The following is a 26,082-nucleotide window of genomic DNA, read 5'->3' as shown; positions in this document are numbered from 1 at the left end:
AATTGCCAAATCAGTTGAGACAAAAGAAAAATATATACATATTGTATATTATCATGTATAAGCAGAGTTTTTCAGCCCTTTCTTAGGGTGAAAAAGGCCCCTTGGCTTATACTTGAGTCAAAGTTATTATTTTACTCTGTTATTTATTTTATAACATTTATTATTTTACTCTCATTATTATTGGAAGGATATGAAAGCACGTTTACATTGAAGAAGTGTAGAATAATGGTTTAATCAGAGTTGGACAGTCTTATCTTAATTACAGTTTTATGTAAATATTCAAAAACATTGGACCTACTGATGCCTCAATTAATGCAATTTTATTGGTATCCACATTATTTTTATTTTGAAATTTAGCAGTAGCTGTTGCATTTCCCATCCTCAGCTTATACTCAATACATTTTCCCAGTTTTTTGTGGTAAAATTAGGTGCCTCAGCTTATATTCAGATCGGCTTATACTCGAGTATATACGGTATATGGAAATCCTGTAAGAACTAAGTTTTTTTCTTGAAAACTCTTTTAACCATTTCTAACATTGTTGATCTATAGTTTGGATACAATACATAGCTTTAAAATGGTTGTTGAAAACAAAGACTACGTCTGATTTCAAAATATTGAAACACAGCTGGGTGCATGACCTTAAATTTCAAGAACAATGATAAAACACACTCCATTGGAATTTTCTTTTTCTCATGCATTTTGAAAATAAAAAATAAAATCCCTGATAATAAATTAAGATATTAAAAAAACTGAGAAATATAAGGATAGATCTGAAGAAACAAAAAAACACAACGTAAGTGTTCTTATAATCAATGCCGATTACATGAATCAATCCAAGTCTGAAAAGTTTCTGTTTTGTTTCAAACAGGTGTTGCAGTTCATTGCTGTCTTATTAGCACAGGAAAGCAACCGTATATGTCCAGGACAGAATTACCTGAAGCCTGTTAGGAATTCCTTTTAAATTAAAATGGGTTAGCACACATCTCTTCTCAAAATAATAAATTTGCTTCTTACCCAATTTGTGATTTCAGCTCTTTTGCATTTATCAGTGCATAAAATAGCGACAAAGTTGATTGTTCCTTTTCTTCTGCCTTTATAAACAATGGTCTTACTCCCCCTTCCAATCTCCTCATATAAAATAAAGTTTTCCATCACAATGTATGCTGCAATAGAAAAGCACCGCCTGCAGGACAGAAAAAAAAGCACCTTCAGTGTAATGCATCAAGATTATGCATAATTTTTAAAAAGAAGGCCTGAGTCATATAATTTTACAAGTGATGACAATGTAGGTTGTATTGAAAACCACAATATTTTATATGCTATGTCTTTGGCAGGCTTGCCAGTTATCCCATTTTGCACAGGGCTTTAACAAAGGCAACCTGCCACGTGAGCTGGAAGAACAGATGCCAGCCGTACTCATAAGAAACAGATCTGGCAGTGTTTGTTATGCAGCAATGGCCTCATTAAGGAACCAAAGTGATCTGACTAGTGGTTTGAACATCAGACTATGATTCTGGTTTCGGATGACCACTCAGCCACTCTGTGACCTTGGGCACGTCACACTTTCAAGCCTTAGAGGAAAGCAAAGGCAAACCCGAACTGAACGAATTGTGCCAAGAAAATCCCAATTCACACAACAACTGGTTTCATTACAGATCAAGCTTGGGGGGGGGGGGGGGGTTCTATGAAAGACTAGCAACTGCTCTTTCCCCACCCAGGTTCTTTCTAACTTCATGTTGGTTGCTGATCTACTATCACAAGAGTTCATGGGACTTGGGGTTTCCATAACTCTTGTGAGGGGCTCTTTCATCAGCCAGTGTTATTGAGAGGGGGGTTGCACTCGGGACCACTTGAGTCAGATTAATGCATTCAGAATAGAACCATAGAATAAAGAAAGCTGCATACCAGAACATACATACAAACAGTAAGCAACAGGATCATAGATAAACATTCCTAGAGAAAGCCTGAAGAAGTTTGTCACTTCTAACATGTAGAGTATGAATAGTAATGGTGAGAGAGTTGATCCCTGATGCATGCCAACACTGATGTTGAAGGTTCGTGAAATCCCTGAAGGGCAACGGACCATACTTGTATTACTGTATAATAGCTTTATCCATGTTAAATAGTATTCCATGTGACTGTGGTGCTCGCCAAGGCCTTTTCCACACAACTGAATAAAATCCTACATTATCTGCTTTGAACTGGAATACATGGCAGTGTGAATTCAGATAACCCAGTTCAAAGCAGATATTGTGGGATTTTCTGCCTTGATATTCTAGGTTATATGGCCGTGTGGAAGGGCCCCTGATTAGGTCATGGGGATCCCAGTCAAATGCTTTTTCAAGATCAAAGAATGCAAAGTGCAGTGGTTTCTTCTTTTCCCATGAGTAATCGGGCAGCACTCATGTATGCAATATAGCACTTAGTATGAGGACCTTTTTTAAATAGGAACTCTCAAACATGAAACTACATTCATCTGTCATCTACCAATCCCCATGGATGCCGGTTAACTGAGAGTTAATACTGCTATGTCTAAAAGTTTGAGCAGACCTTATAGTGGGAAAAAATCCATTATTATAAGAATTATTATAAAAATCCTCTCCAAGGGGATTAAAACAGCCCTTTCCCCGATATCTTTTTAAAAACAGCTGAAGACCTTCCTGTTCAAGTCAACATTCAATTAAGAAATTGAACTTGAAGGAACAAAAAGGCTAACTTGTAGTGAGATGAGCAAAGCATGTTACTTGAATTGACGAATTCCCGCAACAATAGTAACTGCTTAAAATGGTTTTAAATGCTTATTTATGTTTTATGTTATAGATGGTTTTTATTTGTTATGACCAGGTGAAATGAATAAGTTTTTGGAGATAGGTGCGGTATGTAGACAATCTTAAATCTCTAGTGAAGTGCATTTGGTACATGATGCTTGGAGTTTCCTATTCTGGGAAGGCACACTGGAACAGCCACGTCTTCAAGCTCTTCCTGAAGACTGCCAATGTTGGGGCTTGTCTGATGTCCTTGGGGAGAGAGTTCCAGAGTTGGGGGGCCACCACAGAGAAGACCCTGTCCCTCGTCCCCACCAATTGTGCATGCAACACAGGTGGGATCATGAGCAGGGCCTCTCCAGTTGATTGAAGAGATGGTGTGGATTTGTATACGGAGATACGGTCACGTAGGTAGGCGGGTCCCAAACCGTTTAGGGCTTTGTAGGTTGAATTGGGACCGGAAAATGAACGGCAGCCAATGGAGCTCCTTAAACAGGAGGGTTGACCACTCTCTGTAAGGAGCACCAGTTAACAACCTGGCCGCCTGTTGGACCAGTTGGAATTTCCAGGCCGTTTTCAAGGGCAGCCCCACGTAGAGCGCATTACAGTAGTCCAATCTGGAGGTTCCATTTCTTTATTATCAGGTTCCATTACACTATACAACAAAATGGGGGGGGGGGGATTTTTTCCTGGTTTGAAAGTGTTATTTCCTGTTTAATTGTGCAGTCCTTACTTTGAAAGTTGTTGTTATAACCCAGATACTTCGTTTTAGTGGCTGCCACAAACTATGTTGAATGGATTAAGACTCTAGGACAGGCCTGGGCAAACTTGGGCCCTCCAGGTGTTTGGACTTCAACTCCCCCCATTCCTAACAGCCTCAGGCCCTTCCCTTTTCCCTCTCAGCCGCTTAAGCTGAGGGGAAACTGTGTCGCAAAACTCTATTCCTCAAACACTCAAATAACCTCATAAAAAAACTTTCTCCCCGCCTGCACTGTTTCGAGGTAAGCCACCAATACCTGCTCCCCGCAGAATGAGCCAAACCTGGAAACACCTGCAACGGGAACGAGCAAATTACAAATGCCGCCGCTAACCCAAACTCGAGCCCGGCCCCTCGCGGACTGGTCCATGTCTCACAAGCGCCGGGGGGGGGGTGTTAATATTTATAGGGAAATGAAAAATGTCACTTTTCACCTTGCGAAAAAGAAAGGTTAGAATTTCGTCTTGGGAGTGAGTGTAGTCCAGCTGCTTCCTTTCTCGAAAGAGTTGCTTACGACTCTGGAAATCAATATAAACAATTTCTCTTCCCCCCCCCCGCTATGGATTATGGTTTAGTCCAACCTCTCTCTCAGTCTCTTAGCTACGGTAGAGGACGCCGGAAACAAGGCTAGAGCCTCTTTTGAGGGGGAAAGGGGAGGGAGCAGAGGCGCCTCGCGCTCTTCCATCCTTCGCAACCGCTCCTCTTCCTCTTCCGCCCCATTTTTATCAGATGTTCCCGGATGTTCCCCCATCCTGCGCAAACAAGAGCAGAGGAAGGGCTGCGCCCTGTCGCCATGGCAACCCCATCCTCTCCTGTCTCACCTGTTCCACTACAAACTAGAGGGCTGGAGCAATGGGCTCAGAGCTGGCTGAGGGGCCCAGGAGGGAGGCCACGAGTTTAGAGCCTTGTGATAAAGAAGCCTCTCTTGATTCTCAGTCACAGCAGCTATTTTTGTTTTTCACCTTCAGTAGGGAGTCACATTCTAAGAGTGCCATGGATTGCAAGAAGATCCCACCAGGCCATACTCCAGAAAATCGTGCCCAATGCACATCATGAGGAGACAGGAAAGCTTAGAGAAGACAATTATGCTGGGGAAAGTGGAAGGTAAAAGGAAGAGGGGCCGACCAAGGGCTAGATGGATGGATGGCATCCTTGAAGTGACTGGACTGACCTTGAAGGAGCTGGGGGTGGTGACAGCCGACAGGGAGCTCTGGCGTGGGCTGGTCCATGAGGTCACGAAGAGTTGGAGACGACTGAACGAATGAACAACAACAACAACAACATGCTCACTGGAGGGAAGGATATTAGAGGCAAAGATGAAGTCTTGTTGAAGGCTTTCATGGCCGGAGTCACTGGGTTGTTGTAGGTTTTTCGGGCTATATGGCCGTGTTCTAGAAGCATTCTCTCCTGACATTTCGCCTGCATCTATGGCAGGCATCCTCAGAGGTTGTGAGGTCTGTTGGAAACTAGGAAAATTGGATTTCTATATCTGTGGAATGTCCAAAGAAGGAGAAAGAACTCTTGTCTTGTCGAAGGCTTTCATGGCCAGAATCACTGGGTTGTTGTAGGTTTTTTCGGGCTATATGGCCATGGTCTAGAGCAGGGGTCCCCAAACTTTTTAAACAGAGGGCCAGGTCACAGTCCCTCAAACTGTTGGAGGGCCGGATTATAATTTGAAGAGAAAAAAAACATGAATGAATTCCTATGCACACTGCACATATCTTATTTGTAGTGCAAAAAACCCCCACTTAAAAACAATACAATAATTAAAATGAAGAACAATTTGAACAAATATAAACTTAGTTAGTATTTCAATGGGAAGTGTGGGGCTGCTTTTGGCTAATGAGATAGGATTGTTGTCGTCGTGTGCTTTCAATTCGTTTCACACTTAGTTTGATCCTGAGTGAGGGCCGGGTAAATGACCTTGGAGTGCCGTATCCGGCCCCCGGGCCTTAGTTTGAGGACCCCTGGTCTAGAGGCATTCTCCCCTGACGTTTCGCCTGCATCTATGGCAAGCATCCTCAGAGGTAGTGAGGTCTGTTGGAACTAGGCAAAAGGCTTTATATATCTGTGGAATGACCAGGGTGAAACTGAGGACTCTTGTCTGCTGGAGCTAGGTGTGAATGTTTCAACTGACCACCTTGATTAGCATACAATGGTCTGACTGTGCCTGGGTCAAACTTTTGTTGAGAGGTAATTAGATGTCCCTGCCTGTTTCCTCTCTGTTGTTGTGCTGTTGCAATTTTACAGTTTTTTAATACTGGTAGCCAGATTTTGTTCATTTTCATGGTTTCCTCCTTTCTGTTGAAATTGTCCACATGCTTGTGGATTTCAATGGCTTCTCTGTGTAGTCTGACATGGTGGTTGTGAGAGTGGTCCAGCATTTCTGTGTTCTCAAATAAAATGCTGTGTCCAGGTTGGTTCATCAGGTGCTCTGCTATGGCTGATTTCTCTGGTTGAAGTAGTTTGCAGTGACTTTCATGTTCCTTGATTCGTGTTTGGGCCTAGTTCCAACAGACCTCACTACCTCTGAGGATGCTTGCCATAGATGCAGGCGAAACGTCAGGAGAGAATGCCTCTAGACCATGGCCGTATAGCCCGAAAAAACCTACAACAACCCAACTCTTGTCTGTTTGAGATAAATGTGAATGTTGCAACTGGCTACCTTGATTAATTTGATGGCCTGACAGTTTTTAGATGTCACTTGTTCCTGCCTGGGGGAATCCTTTGTTGAGGGGTGGTTAGCTGTCCCTGATTGTTTCCTGTCTGGAGTTCCCCTGTGTTTGATTGTTGTTCTTTATTTTCTGTTATAATTTTAGAGTTTTTTGATACTGGTAGCCAGATTTTGTTCATTTTCATGGTTTCTTCCTTTCTGTTGAAAGATGAAGTACTTTGGCCACAGAACGAGAAGACAGGAAAGCTTGGATAAGAAAATTATGCTGGGAAAAAAGGAAGAGGGGCCGACCAAGGGCAAGATGGATGGATGTTATCCTTGAAGTGACTGGCTTGACCCTTAAGGAGCTGTGGGTGGTGACGGCCAACAGGGAGTTCTGGTGTGGGCTGGTCCGTGAGGTAACAAAGAGAGAAATAACAACAAGGGAGTCACATTTAGTATAGATCCCAAGAAAAGGCCTAACTGGCCTATGTATATGCCTTCAAGCTGTTTGTCAGCTTAGGACAACCCCATTTATTCCACAGGGATTTCTTCATCAAGGAATACTCGGGCCCTTCCACACAGCAGTATAAAATCCCCAATCCCTTTGCAATGCCAGAAATACAGCTTAATGGTGTAACATTAGACAATGATGACCATTTCTGCTACTTTGGCAGCCACCTCTCCACAAAAGTCAACATTGATGCTGAAATACAACACCATCTGCAATCATAGCATTCTTCTGAAAGAAGCAGAGTGTTTGAGGATGGGGACATTCCTTGGGAGACCAAGATGCTTGTTTATAAAGCTACTAGCCATCCCCTGCCGCGCGTTGCTGTGGCCCAGTCTGGTGATCTAGAAAATAAAGTAATGAAAAGGTGTTGATTTCTAATATATGTACCGTAATTTCTTTATGCTTGTGGGTAAACAGTTTTTTGTTGTTGTTTCTTTGTCAGTGTTGATGTAGAGACAGTCTGGTTTGCCTGCTCTGGAACATGCAACATATAATTGTCCTCCTTTAGGGGTCCCTTTTAAATCTATGATACTATATCTGCCATATACATATATGTGTGCGTAAATCATATAGATATCTATCTTTATCTATGACTGGGTGGCTCTTTGTCAGGAGGGCTTTAATTATGTTTTTTGCCCTGGTGAAGGGAGTTGGACTGGATGGTCTTAAGGCAGCAGTTCTCAACCTGAGGGTCAGGACCCCTGGGGGGGTCATGAGGGGGGGGGGTGTCAAAAGGGTCGCCAAAACACAGTATTTTCTGTTGATCATGGGGGTTCCGTGTGGGAAGATTGGACCAATTCTATTGGTGGGGTTCAGAATGTTCTTTGATTGTAGGTGAACTATAAATCCCAGTAACTACAACTCCTAAATGCCAAGGTCTATTTACCCCAAACTCCATCTGTGTTGATATTTGGGCATATAGAGAATTCGTGCCAAGTTTGATCTAGATCCGTCATTGTTTGAGTCCACAGTGCTCTCTGGATGGACTTGCAGTTTCCCAAGTCGCTCCTGACACGAACACACACACACACACACACATATATATCCCCATAGTAATCCGTCATTTAAACAAGTCTATAGTGTTTTATTTCGAGGATCTTTGCATGACAGTTGTTTCAAATACCACCCTATAGATGACCAATATATGGGCAAACTCCCAAATTTATATCTCCCAAGGCAATGTCCCACACATAAAATCCATACAAATGAAGTTAAGCAGCAATCAATTAAAAAAGGCAGAGGTTAAAATAGACATGACCCACACAAAATCTAAAAATATCACAAAAGTTAAAAACAAAACAAAAACCACTAGTAATAGAAATAATGTGATTAAAAGGGCAGAAAGAATAAACAATGTCAGAAATATAACAAAGCTTTACCGAGCAGAATTTTGTGGATATAATATTCCACAACTAAATATTACTGAAAGGGTCTAGTCCTGTGCAGTTATCATCCCCCAGAATAAAAGGACAATTAACACATATATAGGAATAGGAACTATTCCTGTTATGACAGGGTTGGTCAGTAAAGATCTATACAGGGCAATGTTTTGAACTGGACTTGAAAATTAAATGAGACTGTGAAGATTATACAACAGTGGCATAATGAAATCATAATGCCAAGTTTCCACCAGTATCCCAACTCCTATCTTTTGTACCAAGTTAAATTTCCAAATCTCCTTCAAGGACAGCTCTGTGTATATATGTTTCAGTAACAGTAGTATTTATCCTGCGTCTTCCAAAACTCAAGGTGCTTTCAATTTAAAAATAAACAATACAACTAAAAACAGATAACTTTTTATAAGCCTCTATGAGGGACAACAGAGATTCTAGTCTTCTTTGGAAGGGGGTTCAAAGCTCTAGGGGCAGACACTGATGAGGTCCTATCATGCATCTTCACCACTCATGCCTGTGACACTGTCGAATTAATGGAGCTTGACACCACTTGAACTGCCATAGCTTAATGCTTTGGAATTCTAATATGTTGTTTGGTGAGGAACCAGCACTTATTGGCAGACAGAGCGAATACCTTGTAAAAGTACAACTCCCTGGATTACTGTACATAGCTTTTAGCTGTGGCAATTGAAGTGGTGTCAAACTGCACTAATTGTAGAGTGTCATTGCACCCAGAGATCCTCTCATGAGGATCTCTGGGCTGGGCAGACTCACAAGGAAAGATACAGTCGGCCAGAAAGGCGGAATCCAAGTCGTATTGGTATTTGAAACAGATGATGTCACTGGGGTGGAGAATCAGTGTCAAATTCTTGCCTAAACTTTGAAGGAGACAATTCAGAGTGTATATATCACACCATTGACATGCAATTCACCCATTTCCACTGCACACAGAGGACACTTGTTTCTGTAATAGCTAAGATGGATCTATACAAAAGGTATGAACAATTCTGTACAATCTGATAGATCTTTAGGATACTGAAGTCCTCTGACAGACGCCGATTCCCAACTAGCCCAACATTTCTCAACCTGGGGGTCAGGACCCCTGGAGAGGGGTTGTGAGGGTGAGTCAGAGGGGTCACCAAAGACCATCAGGAGACACAGTATTTTCTGTTAGTCATGGGTTCTGTGTGGGAAATTTGGCTCAATTCTATCATCGGTGGGCTTCAGAATGCTCTTTCATTGTAGCTGAACAATAAATCCCAACACCTACCACTCCAAAATGTCAAGGTCTATTTTCCCCAAACTTCACCAGTGTTCACATTTGGGCATATTGAGGACTTGTGCAAAGTTTGGTCCAGATCCATCATTGTTTGAGTCCACAATGCTTTCTGGATGTAGGTGAATGTCAACCCTTCCAGTATTTTCTTGACATGGTAGTTATTAAGAGTAGTCCATCATTTCTGTGCTGGACATAGCATATTATTGGAGAACACCAGTATTTAAAAAAAAACCCTAAAATTATAACAGTACATAAAGAAGAAAACTCAAACACAGGGGAACTCCAGACAAGAAACAAACAGGAACAGCTAATCACCTCTCAACAAAGGATTTCCCCCAGGCAATAACAGGACACACCTAAAAACTGTCAGACCATCAAATGCTAATCAAGATAGCCAATTGAAACATTCACACCTTGCTCCTACAGACAAGAGTTCTTTCTCCCACCCTGGACTTTCCAGAGATATACAGGGTGAGGCAGCATAACTTCCTTTTTTAAAATGCGTGCCATTCAGTCGGTTGAAGACGTAGCGGAGCGCTAGTGGTCTCGTTCAAGAGGCGGGAGTATAAAGTTTTGTCCTGACACAGTTCAGTCGCCATCATGTGTAGGAACAGTGAGGAGCGTACTTTTGCTGTTGAGGCCTACTTTTCGAACGGATTTGGAATGGCCCGCCCGCTCTCCAGATTTGGCCCCTTGTGATTTTTTTCTATGGGTTTTTTTAAAATCCAATGTTTCTGTGAACTGTCCAAGGACCCTACAAGATTTGAAGACCAACATGCAGGAAGAAATTGCCAACATAACGCCTGCTATGCTGGCAAGAGTCATGATAAATGCCAGAAATCGGTTTACTCAGTGTATGGAGAATGGGGGACGTCACCTACCTAATTTGAACTTCAAAACTACGTAAAACAAAACTTTAGGTATGCGCCTACATTATAAAAAAAAGTTCTGATTCATACAATGGGTTTTATTAAGTTTTGAAAAAAGGAAGTTATGCTGTCTCACTCTGTATAAACCCAATTATCCTAGTTTCCAACAGATCTCACAGACTCTGAGGATGCCTACCATAGATGCAGGTGAAACATCAGGAGAGAATGCTTCTAGAACATGGCCGTACAGCCCGAAAAACCTACAACAACCCATACATTACAATTGTATCCTCATCTATATAAATAAAAATGTAATGCTCATTTGTGGGATTAACAGAACTCAAAAACCACTGGACAACTTGACACCAAATTTGGACACAATACACCTAACAACCCAATGTATGTCCTTCACTCAAAAAAATCGATTTTGTAATTTGGGAGTTGTAATTGCTGGGATTTATAGTTCACCTACAATCAAAGAGCATTCTGAACCCCATCAACTATGAAATTGAACCAAACTTGACACACAGTTCTCCCATGACCAACAGAAAATACTGGAAGGGTTTGGTGGACAGTGTCCTTTGGTTTTGGAGTTGTAGTTCACCTACATCTCGAGATCACTGTGGACTCAAACAATGATGGATCTGGACCAAACTTGGCACAAATATTCCATATGCCCAAATATGAACACAGATGGAGTTTGGAGGAAATAGACGTTGACATTTGGGATTTGTAGTTACTGGGATTTATAGTTCACTACAATCAAAGAGCATTCTGAAGCCCACCAATGACAGAATTGGGCCAAACCTCCCACACAGAACCCTCATGACCACCAGAGTGGGCCACAGCAAGGTGTGGCAGGGGACTGCTAGTGAATCCTAAAATGCTTTGGGAGAGCAAACAGTGGCTTTCCAGCATCTGAATTAGAACCCAAAGCTTTGGAAAAAGTTGCTTTGAAAGTAGAATCATAGAGTTGGAAGAGACTTCATGGGTTATCCAGTACCATATTGACAAGCTGGAATGTGTCCAGAGGAGGGCGACTAAAATGATCAAGGGTCTGGAAAACAAGCCCTATGAGGAGCGGCTTAGGGAACTGGGAATGTTTAGCCTGAAGAAGAGAAGGCTGAGAAGAGATATGATAGCCATGTATAAATATGTGAGAGGAAGCCACAGAGAGGAGGGAGCAAGCTTGTTTTCTGCTTCCTTGGAGACTAGGACGCGGAACAATGGCTTCAAACTACAAGAGAGGAGATTCCATCTGAACACGAGGAAGAACTTCCTGACTGTGAGAGCCGTTCAGCAGTGGAACTCTCTGCCCCGGAGTGTGGCGGAGGCTCCTTCTTTGGAAGCTTTTAAGCAGAGGCTGGATAGCCATCTGTCAGGGGTGATTTGAATGCAATATTCCTGCTTCTTGGCAGGGGGTTGGACTGGATGGCCCATGAGATCTCTTCCAACTCTTTGATTCTATGATTAACCCTCTGCCAAGAAGCAGGAAAATTGCATTCAAAGCACCCCCGACAGATGGCCATCCAGCCTCTGTTTAAAAGCTTCCAAAGAAGGAGCCTCTACCACACCTTGGGACAGAGAGTTCCACTGCTGAACAGCTCTCAGTCAGGAAGTTCTTCCTCATGTTCAGATGGAATCTCCTTTCTTGTAATTTGAAGCCATTATTCCGCGCCCTAGTAGTATATATTAGCTTGTCGGGTGTTGAAAACGTTCCCAAAGTGAAGCTAGGGCGCCCAAGTGGCTCCTTGTGGACAAGGGCATGCTTGGGAAGGTCGGCGCTTCCTTTTGAAAGCCTGGCCAAACCGGGAATCAGCTGTTGTTGGGGCCGGGGTGGCTGTTGCTTGGGAACCTGGAGGCCTGGCTTGCCTTTCCCGGGGGGAGGCGAGGGGAGGAGGCAGGGCCTACGGGGGAAGAAGGGCCCGCCCTGCCGGCAAAGCCAGCCCGGGCGGCCAGAAGAGCAGCAGGCCGAGGAGAGCAGGGAAGGGAGCAGCAGCAGCAGCGGGTGGGCTTCTCTTCCCTCCTCCTCTTCCTCCTCCTCCTCCTCGGGGCGTGGGGTCCTGGCACGTAGCGGGAGCGCCGTCCTGCGGAAGGGAAGCCGCCTAAGCCGCCTTTCCTCTCTCAATCTCTCTCTCTCTAAGTCTCTCTTCCACGTGTGAAGCCGGCTGGGCGCATGCAGCCCGGATCGGGCATTTGGCAGGCGGGGCTTCTCTGAAAGCGGCGTGGAAGGAGAAGAAGGGGAAGAAGAGTGGCAAGATCCTGCTGGAGAAAGAAGCGGAGCAGCCTAACCCTTTCCCTCCCGCCCCGCATCGGTGAGTTCCGCTTCTTCTTAGCCACTTCCCGGGCTCTCCATCATTCATCCCTCCGGGGTCATGTTTCGAGGCCGATCCCCTAATAGAAGAGGCAGGAAGGCCGCTCTCTTTGGGAAAAAGCCGGCTTCTTCCTGCCCCCTTCTCTTTCTCTCCCTCTCTCTTCTCCCCCTGACCTTGGAAAAAAAACACAGCGGCCCCTTTAAAAACCAAACCTGTCCTCCACTCCCTTCTGACCCGTTTCCCCCTCCGTAGCTCTTGCTTGGCGCTTGTTTACCAAAGCTTGTGCTGGCAGACCTTGGGAAGGGTTAATTCAGAGCTATATGAACCCCTAATGTGTGTTTATGTATGTATATTGCTAGCCAGAGGTCAGGTGACACTGCAAACTCTCCCAGAGAATGAATGGGGAGTTGACTCCTTGGAAAATTGTTTTTTTTTTTTCCAGTTTACAGCAGTGTTTTTCAGCCTTTATTAATCATCCATCAATACAGTTTCTCATCTTGTGATTCCCCAACCATAACATTATTTTCGTTGCTACTTCATAACTTGACCAGCTGGAATGTGTCCAGAGGAGGGCGACTAAAATGATCAACAAGCCCCATGAGGAGCGGCTTAAAGAGCTGGGCATGTTTCACCTGAAGAAGAGAAGGCTGAGAGGAGACATATTTTATTTGTCGTGTCAGAGCAACCAGTCCATTATATATTACATTTCTAACAGAACAAAGCAAACAGACAGAAAAATACATATCTTGTGAGTTTGGTAGTTGGTTAAATGTCCTTTGACCAGTATCCGGCCACTTGGAGTACTTCCGGTGTTGCTGCAAGAAGGTCCTCCATGGTGCATGTGGCAGGGCTCAGGTTGCATTGCAGCAGGTGGTCAGTGGTTTGCTCCTCTCCACACTCGCATGCTGAGGATTCCACTTTGTAGCCCCATTTCTGAAGGTTGGCTCTGCATCTTGTGATGCCAGAGTGCAGTCTGTTCAGCGCCTTCCAAGTCACCCAGTCTTCTGTGTGCCCAGGAGGGTCTCTCTCATTGGTTGAGGTGCTGGGTTTGGGCCTGCCACTTTTGGACTCTCGCTTGCTGAGGTGTTCCAGCGAGTGTCTCTGTAGATCTTAGAAAACTATGTCTAGATTTAAGTCGTTGGCGTGCTGGCTGACACCCAAACAAGGGATGAGCTGGAGATGACTCTGCCTTGGTCCTTTCACTATTGGCTGCTACTTCCCGGCGGATGTCAGGTGGTGCAATACTGGCTAAGCAGTGTAATTTCTCCAGTGGTGTAGGGCGCAGACACCCCATGATAATGCGGCATGTCTCATTAAGAGCCACATCCACTGTTTTAGTGTGGTGAGATGTGTTCCACACTGAGCATGCATACTCAGCAGCAGTGTAGCACAGCGCAAGGGCAGATGTCTTCACTGTATCTGGTTGTGATCCCCAGGTTGTGCCAGTCAGCTTTCGTATGGAGGAGACATGATAGCCATGTATAAATATGTGAGAGGAAGTCATAGGGAGGAGGGGCAAGCTTGTTTTCTGCTGCCCTGGAGACTAAGATGCGGGGCAATTGATATAAATAACATATAAATAATAACCAATAAACAGTAACACACAAAGAGTTAAAAACCCATTGCCAGCATAAAGATGTGGGTGAACTACAATTTGCCAAAATTGTAAGTCAATCACTCCAAACCTCACCAGTATTCAAAGTTGGTCATGTTGGGTCTGTGTGCCAGTTTTGTTCCAGATTTGTCACTGGCTGGGTTCAGTGTTGTCTGAATACAGGTGAGCTATAACTCCCCGTGATCAAGGTCCCTTCAGTATTTTCTGCTGGTCATGGGGGTTCTGTGTGCCAAGTTTGATCCAATTCCATCTTTGATGGAGTTTAGAGTGCTCAATGATTACAGGTAAACTATAAATCCCAGGACCCACAACTCCAAAATGTCTAGTCCAATCCCCCCCCCCAACCCCCCAGTATTCAAATTTGGGCATACCAGGTATGCATGCCAAGTTTGGACCAGATCCATCATAGTTTGGGTTCATAGTGTGTGCTGGATGTAGGTGAACTACAACTTCTATAAATTCCCCAAAGACCTCCAGTATTTTTTTGTTGGTTGTGGGGATTCTGTGTGCCAAATTACTTCCAGGTCCATCATTGGTGGAGTTCAAAGTGCTCACTGATTGCAGATGAACTATACATCCCAGCACTTATGACTCCTATAAATCATGGTGAATTATCACCAGTATGTTCATTTGCTGCTCTGTTTGCTGTGTGCCATAGAAAAGAATAGGAAAGGATTAAGGGAGAGGCAGTGGGCAAATTCCACACCAATGGAGAGAGTAAGAAACACTGGGATGTCTGTGGTGGAGGAAAAACAGAAAATCCTTCACTTGGGTGGTGGGCAGTATGGTGTTTCTAGAGGACATTGGCAGGGCTCTTGTACATGTTCATGCACTCACTATAACCTGCAGTGTCATTTGAGGGAGGGTCTTTGGTGTCTCCTGAGTAGTGGGAGGTATAGCTGTTTGTGGAGGTAGGAACTTGTCTGTGTAAGTGGACACTCCAGCCACACACACACATACATGTTTTTGCTTTTATTATGTGTGTGTGTGTGTGTATGTGTGTGTGTATATATATATATATATATATGTGTGTGTGTGTGTGTGTGACTTTTATTTCCTGTGCTGGTCTATGACCGAAATAAATGATTTGACTTGTGTGAAACTTGGCCCAGAAATTATACTGGACTTCGAATTTTACTTTGGAAAAAAAAGTGATGATAGGAAGCAGAGTTTTAAGGTAACTGCTGGATTTATTGCTATCTACTCAAGCCTTGCTTGAGCTCTTGAGCCATTTTCATACTAATCCATCCTTCCAGGATTTTATGTATTGGATTTGGTTGTTTCCTCTAACTTTTTCCAAGCTGTGTATATACTCTTTCTGTCAGGATTCCCTCTGTAGACAGGTATCATATAGATCTTAGAGAGTCATGGTGCATTCCTGTGCATTATTTATTATTTATTTATTTACAGTATTTATGTTCCGCCCTTCTCACCCCGCAGGGGACTCAGGGCGGATTACAATCTATATAAATAAAAATGTAATGTTAGTTTGTGGGATTAACAGAACTCAAAAACCACTGGACGAATTGACACCAAATTTGGACACAAGACACCTAACAATCCAATGTATGTCCTTCACTCAAAAAAATATGATTTTGTCATTTGGGAGTTGTAGTTGCTGGGATTTATAGCTCACCTACAATCAAAGAGCATTCTGAACCCCACCAACGATGAAATTGAACCAAACTTGGCACACAGTTCTCCCATGACCAACAGAAAATACTAGAAGGGTTTGGTGGGCAGTGTCCTTTGGTTTTGGAGTTGTAGTTCACCTACATCCAGAGATCACTGTGCATTCAAACAATGATGGATCTGTACCAAAGTCTACACGAATACTCAATATACCCAAATATGAAAACTGGTGGAGTTTGGGGAAAATAGAATCTTGAAATTTGGGAGTTGTAGTTGCTGGGATTTATAATTCACCTACAATCACAGATCATTCTGAACCCCACCAACAATAGAATTGGGCCAAACCTCCCACACAGAATGCCCATGTGGGCCACAGCACTGCGTGGCAGGGGATGGCTAGTGTACATATAAATGGCAAACATTCAATGCCAAAGACACACAGCAGATACAGACAGACAGTCAGAGCCTATTTAACTTTTCTGGCTGCAGGGGAGCTGTCGCTTTCATCATCCATCTGCGACACTGATGAAGTACTTTCCGCATTCCCCGCATGCTTTTTGCTGGAGTGCTTTGCTGGAGTCTTTTTTATGGCCTCGTAAATTAGTTAAATTAGCCTCCCCACACATAGGTGGTACCTAATTTTCTTACTTGACAGATGCAACTGTCTTTTCGAGTTGTAAAGGTCAACAACAAGCTAAACAATTGGTCAGAAGCTCACTCCGGCCTGGGCTGGCTTCGAACTCATGACCTTTTGGTCAGAAGTTATCTTAATGCAGCTGACACACAGCCAGCTTTTGTTGTTGTTGTGTACCTTATGGCTGTTTCCAATGTAAGATGACTAGATCTGTTCAGAAGAGGTTTGCCTTTGTGTCCCTTTGAGACTGCGAGAGCGTGACTTGCCCAAGGTCACCCAGTGACTCTGTGGTCGAGCAGAGATTTTAACCTTGGTCTCTAAAGTTTTAATCCAGTGCTTAAAGCAATACACTACACAGTTCAGGAGCAAATCCCACTGAACTGCTAAAGGAAGATTGAATCCAAGAAATTGGTTGGCAAATACATGAAACTCGGCTTTGCTACTGTAACAGCATATGTTTTGAAGTTAACGCGAGAGTGGTGCTGGCTTGTGTTACACGTTACCTGAAATCACACATATCGATATAATGCCAAGTAATTGTCAGTGCAGTGACAATTAAAATCCTGCCCTCCATCATTCCTTGGTGCTTAGCTCTCATCCCCTTGAAGCAGAAATCTCCCCATATGATATAAGCATTTCTTTAGTATGTTTATTTTTTTGGAAACAGATCTGGAGCCCTTTGCCACACAAAATGTGGTCATATTTACATGTACTTGTGGTTAGTGTCAATCTAGTAAAGATTTATGGGCATGCTTCTGTTCTTCATGTCTGCTTAGGGATCTGCTTGCAAAAATATTATACCAATTTCAACCCCAAGCTGACTTTTACATGGCCCAGAAAAAAAATCTGGGATTTCAAGAAGCTTATGACTAAATAAAGTCTAACTTATAGAATGGTAGCCCTCTTTCGGCAATAAATTAACCCAACTGTAATAAATATTTGACTAGTAACAGCGGCTGAGACATGGATATCTTAATGCATGCTAATGGGTTATTAAGGCTTGTCAGTCATCATCAGTGTCTCCGCAGGGACCTATGGATCATGCTGATGCCACCATCAAGCCAGATGTCACTGGGGAAAGGTGCAGAGATAAATGGATTGAAAAGGAGTTTAAGAGCATTGGTTGCAGTAGCTTAAAACAGTAGTGTTTCCCTCTTTGTTTACACCATGCAGACTATTGTTGTTCTATTTCCAGCAACTGCACCAGTTTGAAAGTAGAACATATTCTTCACCTATCCTTTCAATGTGTAGGGCAAAAATCCTGTCCATCACCTTAGCTACAATTAAATGTTTAATACTAGAAACTTTCACCGTAGTTTAATGTAATCAGTTAGCATATAACAAAGTTTTAAACCAGCCAGGAATTCTAGTTTGCATTGGTCAACGTATGCTTAAAGAATAATATTTTTTTTCCTGGGATCATGAAGGGCTATGGAACAAAAGTGCCTAGAGCATTGATTCTCAACCTTCCTGATGCTGCAACCCCTTAATACAGTTCCTCATGCTGCGGTGACCTCAAAACATAACATTATTTTGTTGCTACTTCATAACTGTAATTATGAATCGTAATGTAAATATCTGATAGGCAGGATGTATTTTCATTCACTGGACCAAATTTGACACAAATATTGAATGCACCCAAATTTGAATATTGGTGGGGTTAACGGGGGATTGATTTTTTCATTTGGGAGTTGTAATAACTGGGATTTATAGTTCCCCTACAATCAGAGAGTATTCCGTAGTCAATCAACAATGGAATTGAGCCAAACTTGGCACACAGAACTTCCATGACTAACAGAAAATGCTGGAAGGGTTTGGTGGGCATTGACCTTGAGTTTGTAGTTCACCTACATCCAGAGAGCACAGTGGGTGCAAACAATAATGGATCTGGACGAAACTTGGCAATATGCCCAAATGTGAACACTGGTGGGGTTTGGGAAAATAGATCTTGATATTTGGGAGTTGTAGGTGCTGGGATTTATAATTCACCTACAATCAAAGAGCATTCTGAACCCCACCAACAATAGAATTGGACCAAACTTCCCACACAGAACCCTTATGAGCAACAGAAAATACAGTGCTTTCTGATGGTATTTGGTGACCCCTTTAACATCCCCCCAGGGGTCCCCACCCCCAGGTTGAGAAATGCTGGCCTAGAGAAAATGTTTTTGATTTTCTCCTCAGTCTATTTAGCATCAATTTGCTCTAGATTCAAGTGGTATGCCATTAATGATAGACATGCCATTTTGAAAACTAGCCTGGCCTATTGGATTCAGGTATAATTAGTGCATCTAAAGCTATTTAAGATATCTTCCTAAGATATTTGGTTGCCCATTGTCCTTATAGTGACCCATTACTTATGTCCCTCCCTCCCCTTAATATTGGAAGTTTGTCTGATTAATAACTAGCTTGGGTGATGCCCAAGTTATTTGAAAAAGGCATTGTTTGTTTTTTAATATCTGTTAGGTAATTTGTAACATCATTTATTAGAAAAAAGTCAGTCATTGCTTTTGTTTCTTATGAATGCATAAGGATGTGGGTGAACTGCAATTCCCAAAAATTCAAACTTGGCCATGTTGGGTCTGTGTGTCAAGTTTGACCCAAATTCAGTTCACAGTGCTTTCTGGATGTAGATGAACTACAACTCCTATATATTCCCCTCAAAGACCTCCAGTATTTTTTGTTGCTCATGTGCCAAGTTAGTTCTAGGTCCATCATTGGTGGGGTCCAGAGTTCTCTTTGATTGTAGGTGAACTATACAGCCCAATACCTATAGCTTCTATACATAGAGGTCAACTCCCCCCAAGCCTTTCCAGTATTTTTTGTTGGTCATGGGGGTTCTGTGTGCCAAATGTGATCCCAATCTGTTATCTGTGCAGGGTGAACTACAACTTCCATCATGTCAGTTCCCCAAACCCCTCCAGTATGTTCAGTTTCTGATCAATTTCTCTCGGTTTGCTGTTTGTCATTGAGAAGACTAGGAAAGAGTTATGGGAGGGCCAGTGAAACGGGGTCATGCAAATTCCGCACCAATGGAGAGAGTAAGAAACACTGAGATGTCTATGGTGGAGGAAACACACAAAATCTAGTATGAAATAGTCCCTGTATGAAAGCCTTCACTTGGATGGTGGTCAGTATTATGTTTGTGGAGGACATTTCTAGGGTTCATGTACATTTTCATGGCACTCACTAAAACCTGCAATGCCATTGGAGGGCCGGCCTTTGGTGTCTCCTAAGTGGTTGGAGACACCAAAGGCCGATTATTACATGTATAGATAGCATAAAATCGAAGTTATGGCTCTATCATCCACTATTATAACTTGCTATGCTTGACTGTCTAGCTTTCTGCTCTGTAGAGGCAAAGTAAGAATGCCCTTTTATAGGAGAAGAGCAGATGTTGGAAGTGTCTGTAGTATTTCTCTGGCGTCATCAACATTGCCATATAATGCAATTTGAAACTGCTTTATATGGCCAGTATGGCCATATATTACAATGTAATATATTACAATATATTACATTGTTTTTTAAAAAGTGACAGAACAAACTGGATTGTTTGCTTGCTCATTATCAAGTTCTGCTTACTGAACTATGACCCTTCCCAAACTCTGGAGCTCCCTTCGTGGAGAGGTTAGACTGGCAACTTTTGCAATCTTGAATGAAATTTCTACAGGACTCAGAGGTCTGAGTGCATCTTGAGAAAAGGCCTTCTGTAAGGTGTTGTATTCTCTGTTTTTGTTTTACTTTTAATGTCCATAATTTTGTTTTAATTTTTCTCTGCAGCAAACTTTCAATTGTATCTTTTTAACTCTTGTAAGTTGCCTTGTGTGCCAGGGCTGGAGAAAGAGTAGGTGGATAAAAAATCGTAGTAATAACCATTCTTATCACTAGAGATTTGCTTATCTTGGTCAGCCTAGCACTTTTCCATGGTTCTCTTCTAATGCACTGAACAAAGAATTGGGTTGTCTGCCTTCCTTTTTTACAATGGGCTGTACTTTTTTCAATGCTCTGAATAATAAATCTTAAGAACTCTTGCTGTGTGACACAAATCTTATAATATGAAGCAAGAGGGGAGGAAACTAGTGGTCCTTTTGGGACTGATAACTTTCAACATAAATTTTAAGAGCTGCCTCTGAATTAAAGCTAACTAGGAGTGTACCCCGAGGTCCTATTGACAGTTTAGAAAAATAGAACTCATTTAAAATGTTATGGTTGTATGTGTATCTGAATGCAGGGTTGAAGAAATTGCTTCTTAATTACTTGTTCATGGAAATTTCCTGACTTGTTCATGGAAATTTTTGGCCTGGATGCTCTTTCTTCTCAAATAAGAGTCACTGCCAAAATTATTCAATGCATGATGTATTATCCTGGGATCTTTTAAAAAAGTATTGTTTAAAGTTATCCTAATTACCCACAAGTAGGAAGTATACTAAAGGTGAGGAAACATGAAGGGTTGGGGATCTTTTTCCACACCTAGCAGAACTTCCAGTGAAAAAGAACTGTGCCCATTGAATATTTCTGGGTGTATGATTTTTCCATTTTTTTCAATGATGGGGTTCAGAGCATACAAAAATAATCATGTGTATGAATTCTATAGGCTGTATAATTCTCATCCCTGAAGTATGTGTTCTTTATGTCTTGTTGCATGATCACAACAAAGTTCTAGTGGGAAATGTTATAATGCATGAAGTTTAGCAGATATTTTTTTTAGGACAGCAAAATGAATATTTTTTCTTACCTTTCTCTAGTTAGCTGGGTTTACAGAAGCAGTTAGTAATGTAGCAGAAGGTCAAGCAGATTGCAAAACTATATCTGAGCTAATGAATGTTGAAGGAGTACTCATGAAAATACAGTAAACTCTCAGTGAACCAGCTTCCATGGGGATTGATAGATGCCAGATAAATGTAGTTTCTGCTTGATTGACAGTTCCTATTAAAAAAAGGCCTAACTAATACTATAGCATACAATAAACTCATATTGATTTGATATTAATATTGAAATACAGTAATAAAAATAAAATTAAGATCAATAAAGTCAGATTGTCTTAACTTATCACAGTTTTACTATGAATGCAGTATTATTTCTGAAAATTTTGCTGGTTGTTTGAGAGTTCTGGTTATATGAGTTCTGGCTAAGTGAGAGTCTATTGTATATGTTGTTTTCCTGTCTGGTCAGGAACCTGGTGCATTTTAAATCAGTCAGGTTTAAAAGGGTATCTGTAGAAGTGTGTAGATTTGCATGACATTTATTTGGATAGTAAATCTATTACATCAGGGCTAGTGAATTATTTTCAATCCCAGAAGGGTAGTCTCAGGGCCCTTCCACACAGCCATATAACCCAGAATATCAAGGCGGAAAATCCGACAATCTATGCTTTGAACTGGATTATCTGAGTCCACACTGCCATATATTCCAGTTGATTGGCCAGAATCAACCCAGGCCTCCATCTAGATCAGTGGTTCTCAACCTGGTGTCCTCAGATGTTTTTGACCTTCAACTCACAGAAATCCTAATAGCTGGTAAACTGGCTGGGTTTTCTGGGAGTTGTAGGCCAAAAACATCTGGGGTTCCCAGGTTGAGAACCACTGATCTAGATTGTCAGGCGAGAGAAAGACAAATGGCATTGGCTAGAGAATTGATCACTTGTAAAGTGCTTCAGAAATTAGGCCAAATACATGTCAAACCAATGTGAAAATCCAAACTTTTGGCAAAGCAATGCAGCTTTACTATCTGTCTAAGAGAGGGATGGAGTCCTTGAGTGGAAATTCCATAGTCCAGGTGATGTCACAGAAAAGTCAGTATTTAGTATATTGTCCATCTTGTTGGTGAGATCTACAGAATGGCTCTGGCAAAGACTTCAGCATTTAGACATCTTATGAGTTTCCAGACCAATGCCACTTAGTGTCTTTTGCATAAAAAACAGAACATTAAATCAGACTTGAAAAGAAATGAGAAGCCAGAGCAGTTGGTACAATATAATACATTGTCTGCAAAAAAGCATGCCAGGCAACAGCCTACTTTGTTATAGTTTGTAGTAGTCAAGGTTTCTAGATGTGTGTTTCTATCCATCTGTCTTTGCACATTCTCTTACAATGCAATTGTTCACTTATGGAAGTTATTAAAATAAAGACAAATCTGAAAAACAGGCAAATTGGTCACAAGCATCTAGTTCAATATCTTTCATTGAAAACTTTTGGCATACTCAGGTATAAGTCTAGAAACGTTTGTTAAAAATCAGTCCAAAAATCTAGGTTAGTTTATCCATGGGACAATGTAAGATCTGTCCCTTAACTCTAAACAAAAAAGGAACCACCCTTTCTCTGTGTAGTGTGACTAATGGCAAGAGCTTAGTTTGTCTCAGGAGAATCTAAAAGAAGCACTGACCTCTCCTCTTTCCACCAACTTTAGGTTGACATATCCATGAGTATATATGGTACTCTTACTATTTGTTATATATACAGATTACCCTTTTTTTGCTTTGTGAAAAAAACATGAAACCTTTTCTTCTTCAGTGTTATTTCATGCAATCATTGTTGGATCAATTTTAGTATGCTTTAGCTGTTAATATTTTAGTTTTGGGATCTTTGCCAGCCTGTATTGATTCTTTTACTTAGTCCATTGTGTCAGTTCTCTGACCTTTCGCTGGCATATCTGAAGACTCCTTATGCCTGAGGGGAGGAAGCTGCAGCCTTCGACCTAATTTAAGGCAGCTTTCATTGTCACATAGCTCTCTTGATGCTGCAGCCTTTGCTTTTTCTTGCCATAGTTCTTGGAGGGATTGCTGATTTTGTGTTCAAGAGGAAGAGGGTGGCAGAAATACGGCGGTGTAATAGTGTCGTGCTGCCAACTTCATTTATCATGAGCTGTGGTTCTAGAGTAACTTTCTCCTTGGATTTTCAACAGCTGGGTTCCTGCTTTAGAATGAAATTCTAGTAATTGAATGACTTCAAATATCAACAATAACTTACTAGGTTAGCACTCATACTGTCAGTCAACAGTATGAGTGCTAACCTGGTAAGTTATTGTTGATATTTGAAGTCATTCAATTAATGCTTTAAAAAGTTGCAACTCTAAATAATAGGTGGAAGTGTACATTTAAAGATGTTTGAGTTTTGTGCCTATCTAATTTTCCGGATATCAGAATGTGTTGTATGTTAGCCTGTTCAGCCAGTGATTATGTCTAATAATCAGGTTGCTTTGGATGATGGGAATGACAGTGTTGTTCGTGTTCAAATTGATTCCTCTGATGGGAATGCTGTCCATGAAGATGTTCCTGAAGGGAATGGGCATGATGGTCTGTTTCCTGGGCCTGGTTTTGGAGACATGGGGCCTGAATGCAGTTCAGTTAATGGGTCAGAGAGGCTTGTATTGCTGCAAGAGGATTCTCAAGTTCTTGAGCCTGGGAAAGGCTTTGCACCGCACTCCCCTGGTCAGTTATCTCCAGGTACTGATTTTAATGAAGCCTTGAACAGAAGTGTTTTTGGCCAACAAAGACAAACAAACCAGCAATTACGGTGCTCATCCAGATTACAGCAGAAGTTATAAGTGAAACCAAAGTTATGGAAAAATCCATTTTAGCTGTTTGGGAAATAGGGCAGGGATATAAGTGCCAAGCACGGAATCTAGCTTCAGACGAAGCAACGTTGGATTCATGTTAAGTTCTTCATGCCAAGTTCCTGGGCTCTTGTCTTTGTTTGATTCCTATTTAAAGTGCCTTTGCTATTATTTGCCTTTGAAATCAAGCATCTAATTCATGGACCTCTTTGGACTATTTCGTTTTGGTCTAATTGCTCCATTTTCTTCCCAATGAATTGGATTTACCTTTTACTTTTTATTGCTTTGGCTTTTATTACCTTCAATAAACTGCTTGCTATTTTAACTCAATCATGTGGTGTTTAAAGGCAGAGGGGATCCTGCTTTGGAGTGCAACAGAATGGTATTTATCTTTCTTCCAAAGTAGGTCCCACTGTGTTTAGCAAGGCTTATTCTCAACAAGTAAAAGATTGTATACAATACACACATGTGTATATAAACTCCACTGTATTAAACACAATATCTCTATCTGCTTTGTTCTGTTTTCCCAAGCCCTGTTTGTTGGTCCCCCAACTCCCACTGTGACATACTTCAGCCATCCAGACCATGTTTTCAGCATGAGTCATTTCAAACTGCAGCATTTATGCACAGTGTGCAAAATTGTTTCCCAAGTTCCTTGCCTTCAGTTTGAGAAACAAACAACAATGTATCCATAGCTTTTCTGTATCGCTTGTGCTGGAGAACAAAAAGCTTTGTCAGCGGCAAATCATAAAGTATATTTGACGTTTCTTCAGTAAGCAGAAACCGGTGCCCCACTACGGGCAAATTTTTTACAAGGAATCCATTGAGGGACGATGCAGTCAAATGAATTTTGTAGTGACTTATGGTTAAGCATCTTAAGACACTGAGTCAGAAAACTTTCTCAGGCTGGAGCAGAACATGCGAAGTAATCTGTACTAAATTACAGAGACTAATCTGCCAGAATAATTAACTGGAATCAGTATGCCATGGCTAATCTCTCGAGTATCAATAAGCCTCTTAGTTGGATAAGTGTAAATACTGCAATGCACTTCTATACATGTTTACTTTGAAGTAAGACCAATTAAACTAAGCGGAATTTATTCCCAGGTATGTGTGTGTAGGATTGCAATCTCCATATTGCAATCTCTTCTGGAACATGGCCATACAGCCCAGAAAACTCACGGCAACCCAATCTCCATATACTTTATTCTTCACAGAGGTGTTTTTTTATAGAACCACCATTCTTGGTTGCTAGAATAAACACAGTTTATTTATTTATTTAGCTTATTTATATCCCGTCTTTTTCTACCCCGAGGGGGACTGAAGGCGGCTTACAATCGCACCTCCATGGTGCCTTAAACATACCACATCGGTTAAAACATAAGTTTAACTTTAAAACATAAGCATAATAAAAATACATTTCAATGAATCACATCATCCAGAGTTGTAGTCTAAAGACCAATCAAATTGAACGTATTCCATACTAACATTCCTGCACTGCTCTATTTTTCAAATGCTTGCTCACAGAGCCAGGTTTTGACTCTCTTTCTAAACATCAAGCGGGAGGGGGCTGTCCTAATATCACTAGGGAGGGAGTTCTACAAGCGAGGGGCCACCACTGAGAACGCCCTGTCTCTCGTCCCCACCAACCCTGCTTGCGAAGAAGATGGGACCAAGAGCAGGGCCTCCCCAGATGATCTTAATCTCCATGATGGTTGAGTTGTAGGTTTTTTCGGGCTATATGGCCATGTTCTAGAGGCATTCTCTCCTGACGTTTAGCCTGCATCTTTGGCAAGCATCCTCAGAGGTAGTGAGGTCTGTTGGAACTAGGAAAATGGGTTTATATATCTGTGGAATGACCAGGGTGGGACAAAGAACTCTTGTCTGTTGGAGCTAGGTGTGAATATTTCAACTGACCACCTTGATTAGCATTTGATGGCCTGGCAGTTGTTTGGTGTGGCTTGTTAGCGCCTGGGGCAATCTTTTGTTGAGAGGTGATTAGATGTCCATGATTGTTTCCTCTCTGTTGTTTTGTTGTTGTAATTTTAGAGTTTTTTTAATATTCGTAGCCAGATTTTGTTCATTTTTATGGTTTCCTTCTTT

The 26,082-nt window shown here is 41.9% G+C and overlaps 1 protein-coding gene across 1 annotated transcript in view; it reads right to left on the bottom strand.

The window, feature by feature from the left end:
- Positions 1-3,857, bottom strand: part of ULK4 (unc-51 like kinase 4) — a 200,916-nt gene extending 197,059 nt beyond the window's left edge. Inside the window, exons 1-2 of the mRNA XM_060781768.2 lie at positions 3,783-3,857; positions 1,016-1,184 (exon numbers count right to left, since the gene is read on the bottom strand). Coding sequence (XP_060637751.2) covers positions 1,016-1,153 — 138 coding nt within the window. The 5' untranslated portion in view covers positions 1,154-1,184; positions 3,783-3,857. The remainder of the gene's footprint in view (positions 1-1,015; positions 1,185-3,782) is intronic.
- Between the last annotated feature and the right edge of the window lie 22,225 nt (positions 3,858-26,082).

The sequence above is a fragment of the Anolis sagrei genome, chromosome 6, assembly GCF_037176765.1.
Source record: "Anolis sagrei isolate rAnoSag1 chromosome 6, rAnoSag1.mat, whole genome shotgun sequence".
Lineage (NCBI taxonomy): Eukaryota > Metazoa > Chordata > Lepidosauria > Squamata > Dactyloidae > Anolis > Anolis sagrei.
The sequence above is the reverse complement of the archived record's forward strand: the minus strand, read 5'-3'. Positions and strand labels throughout refer to the sequence as shown.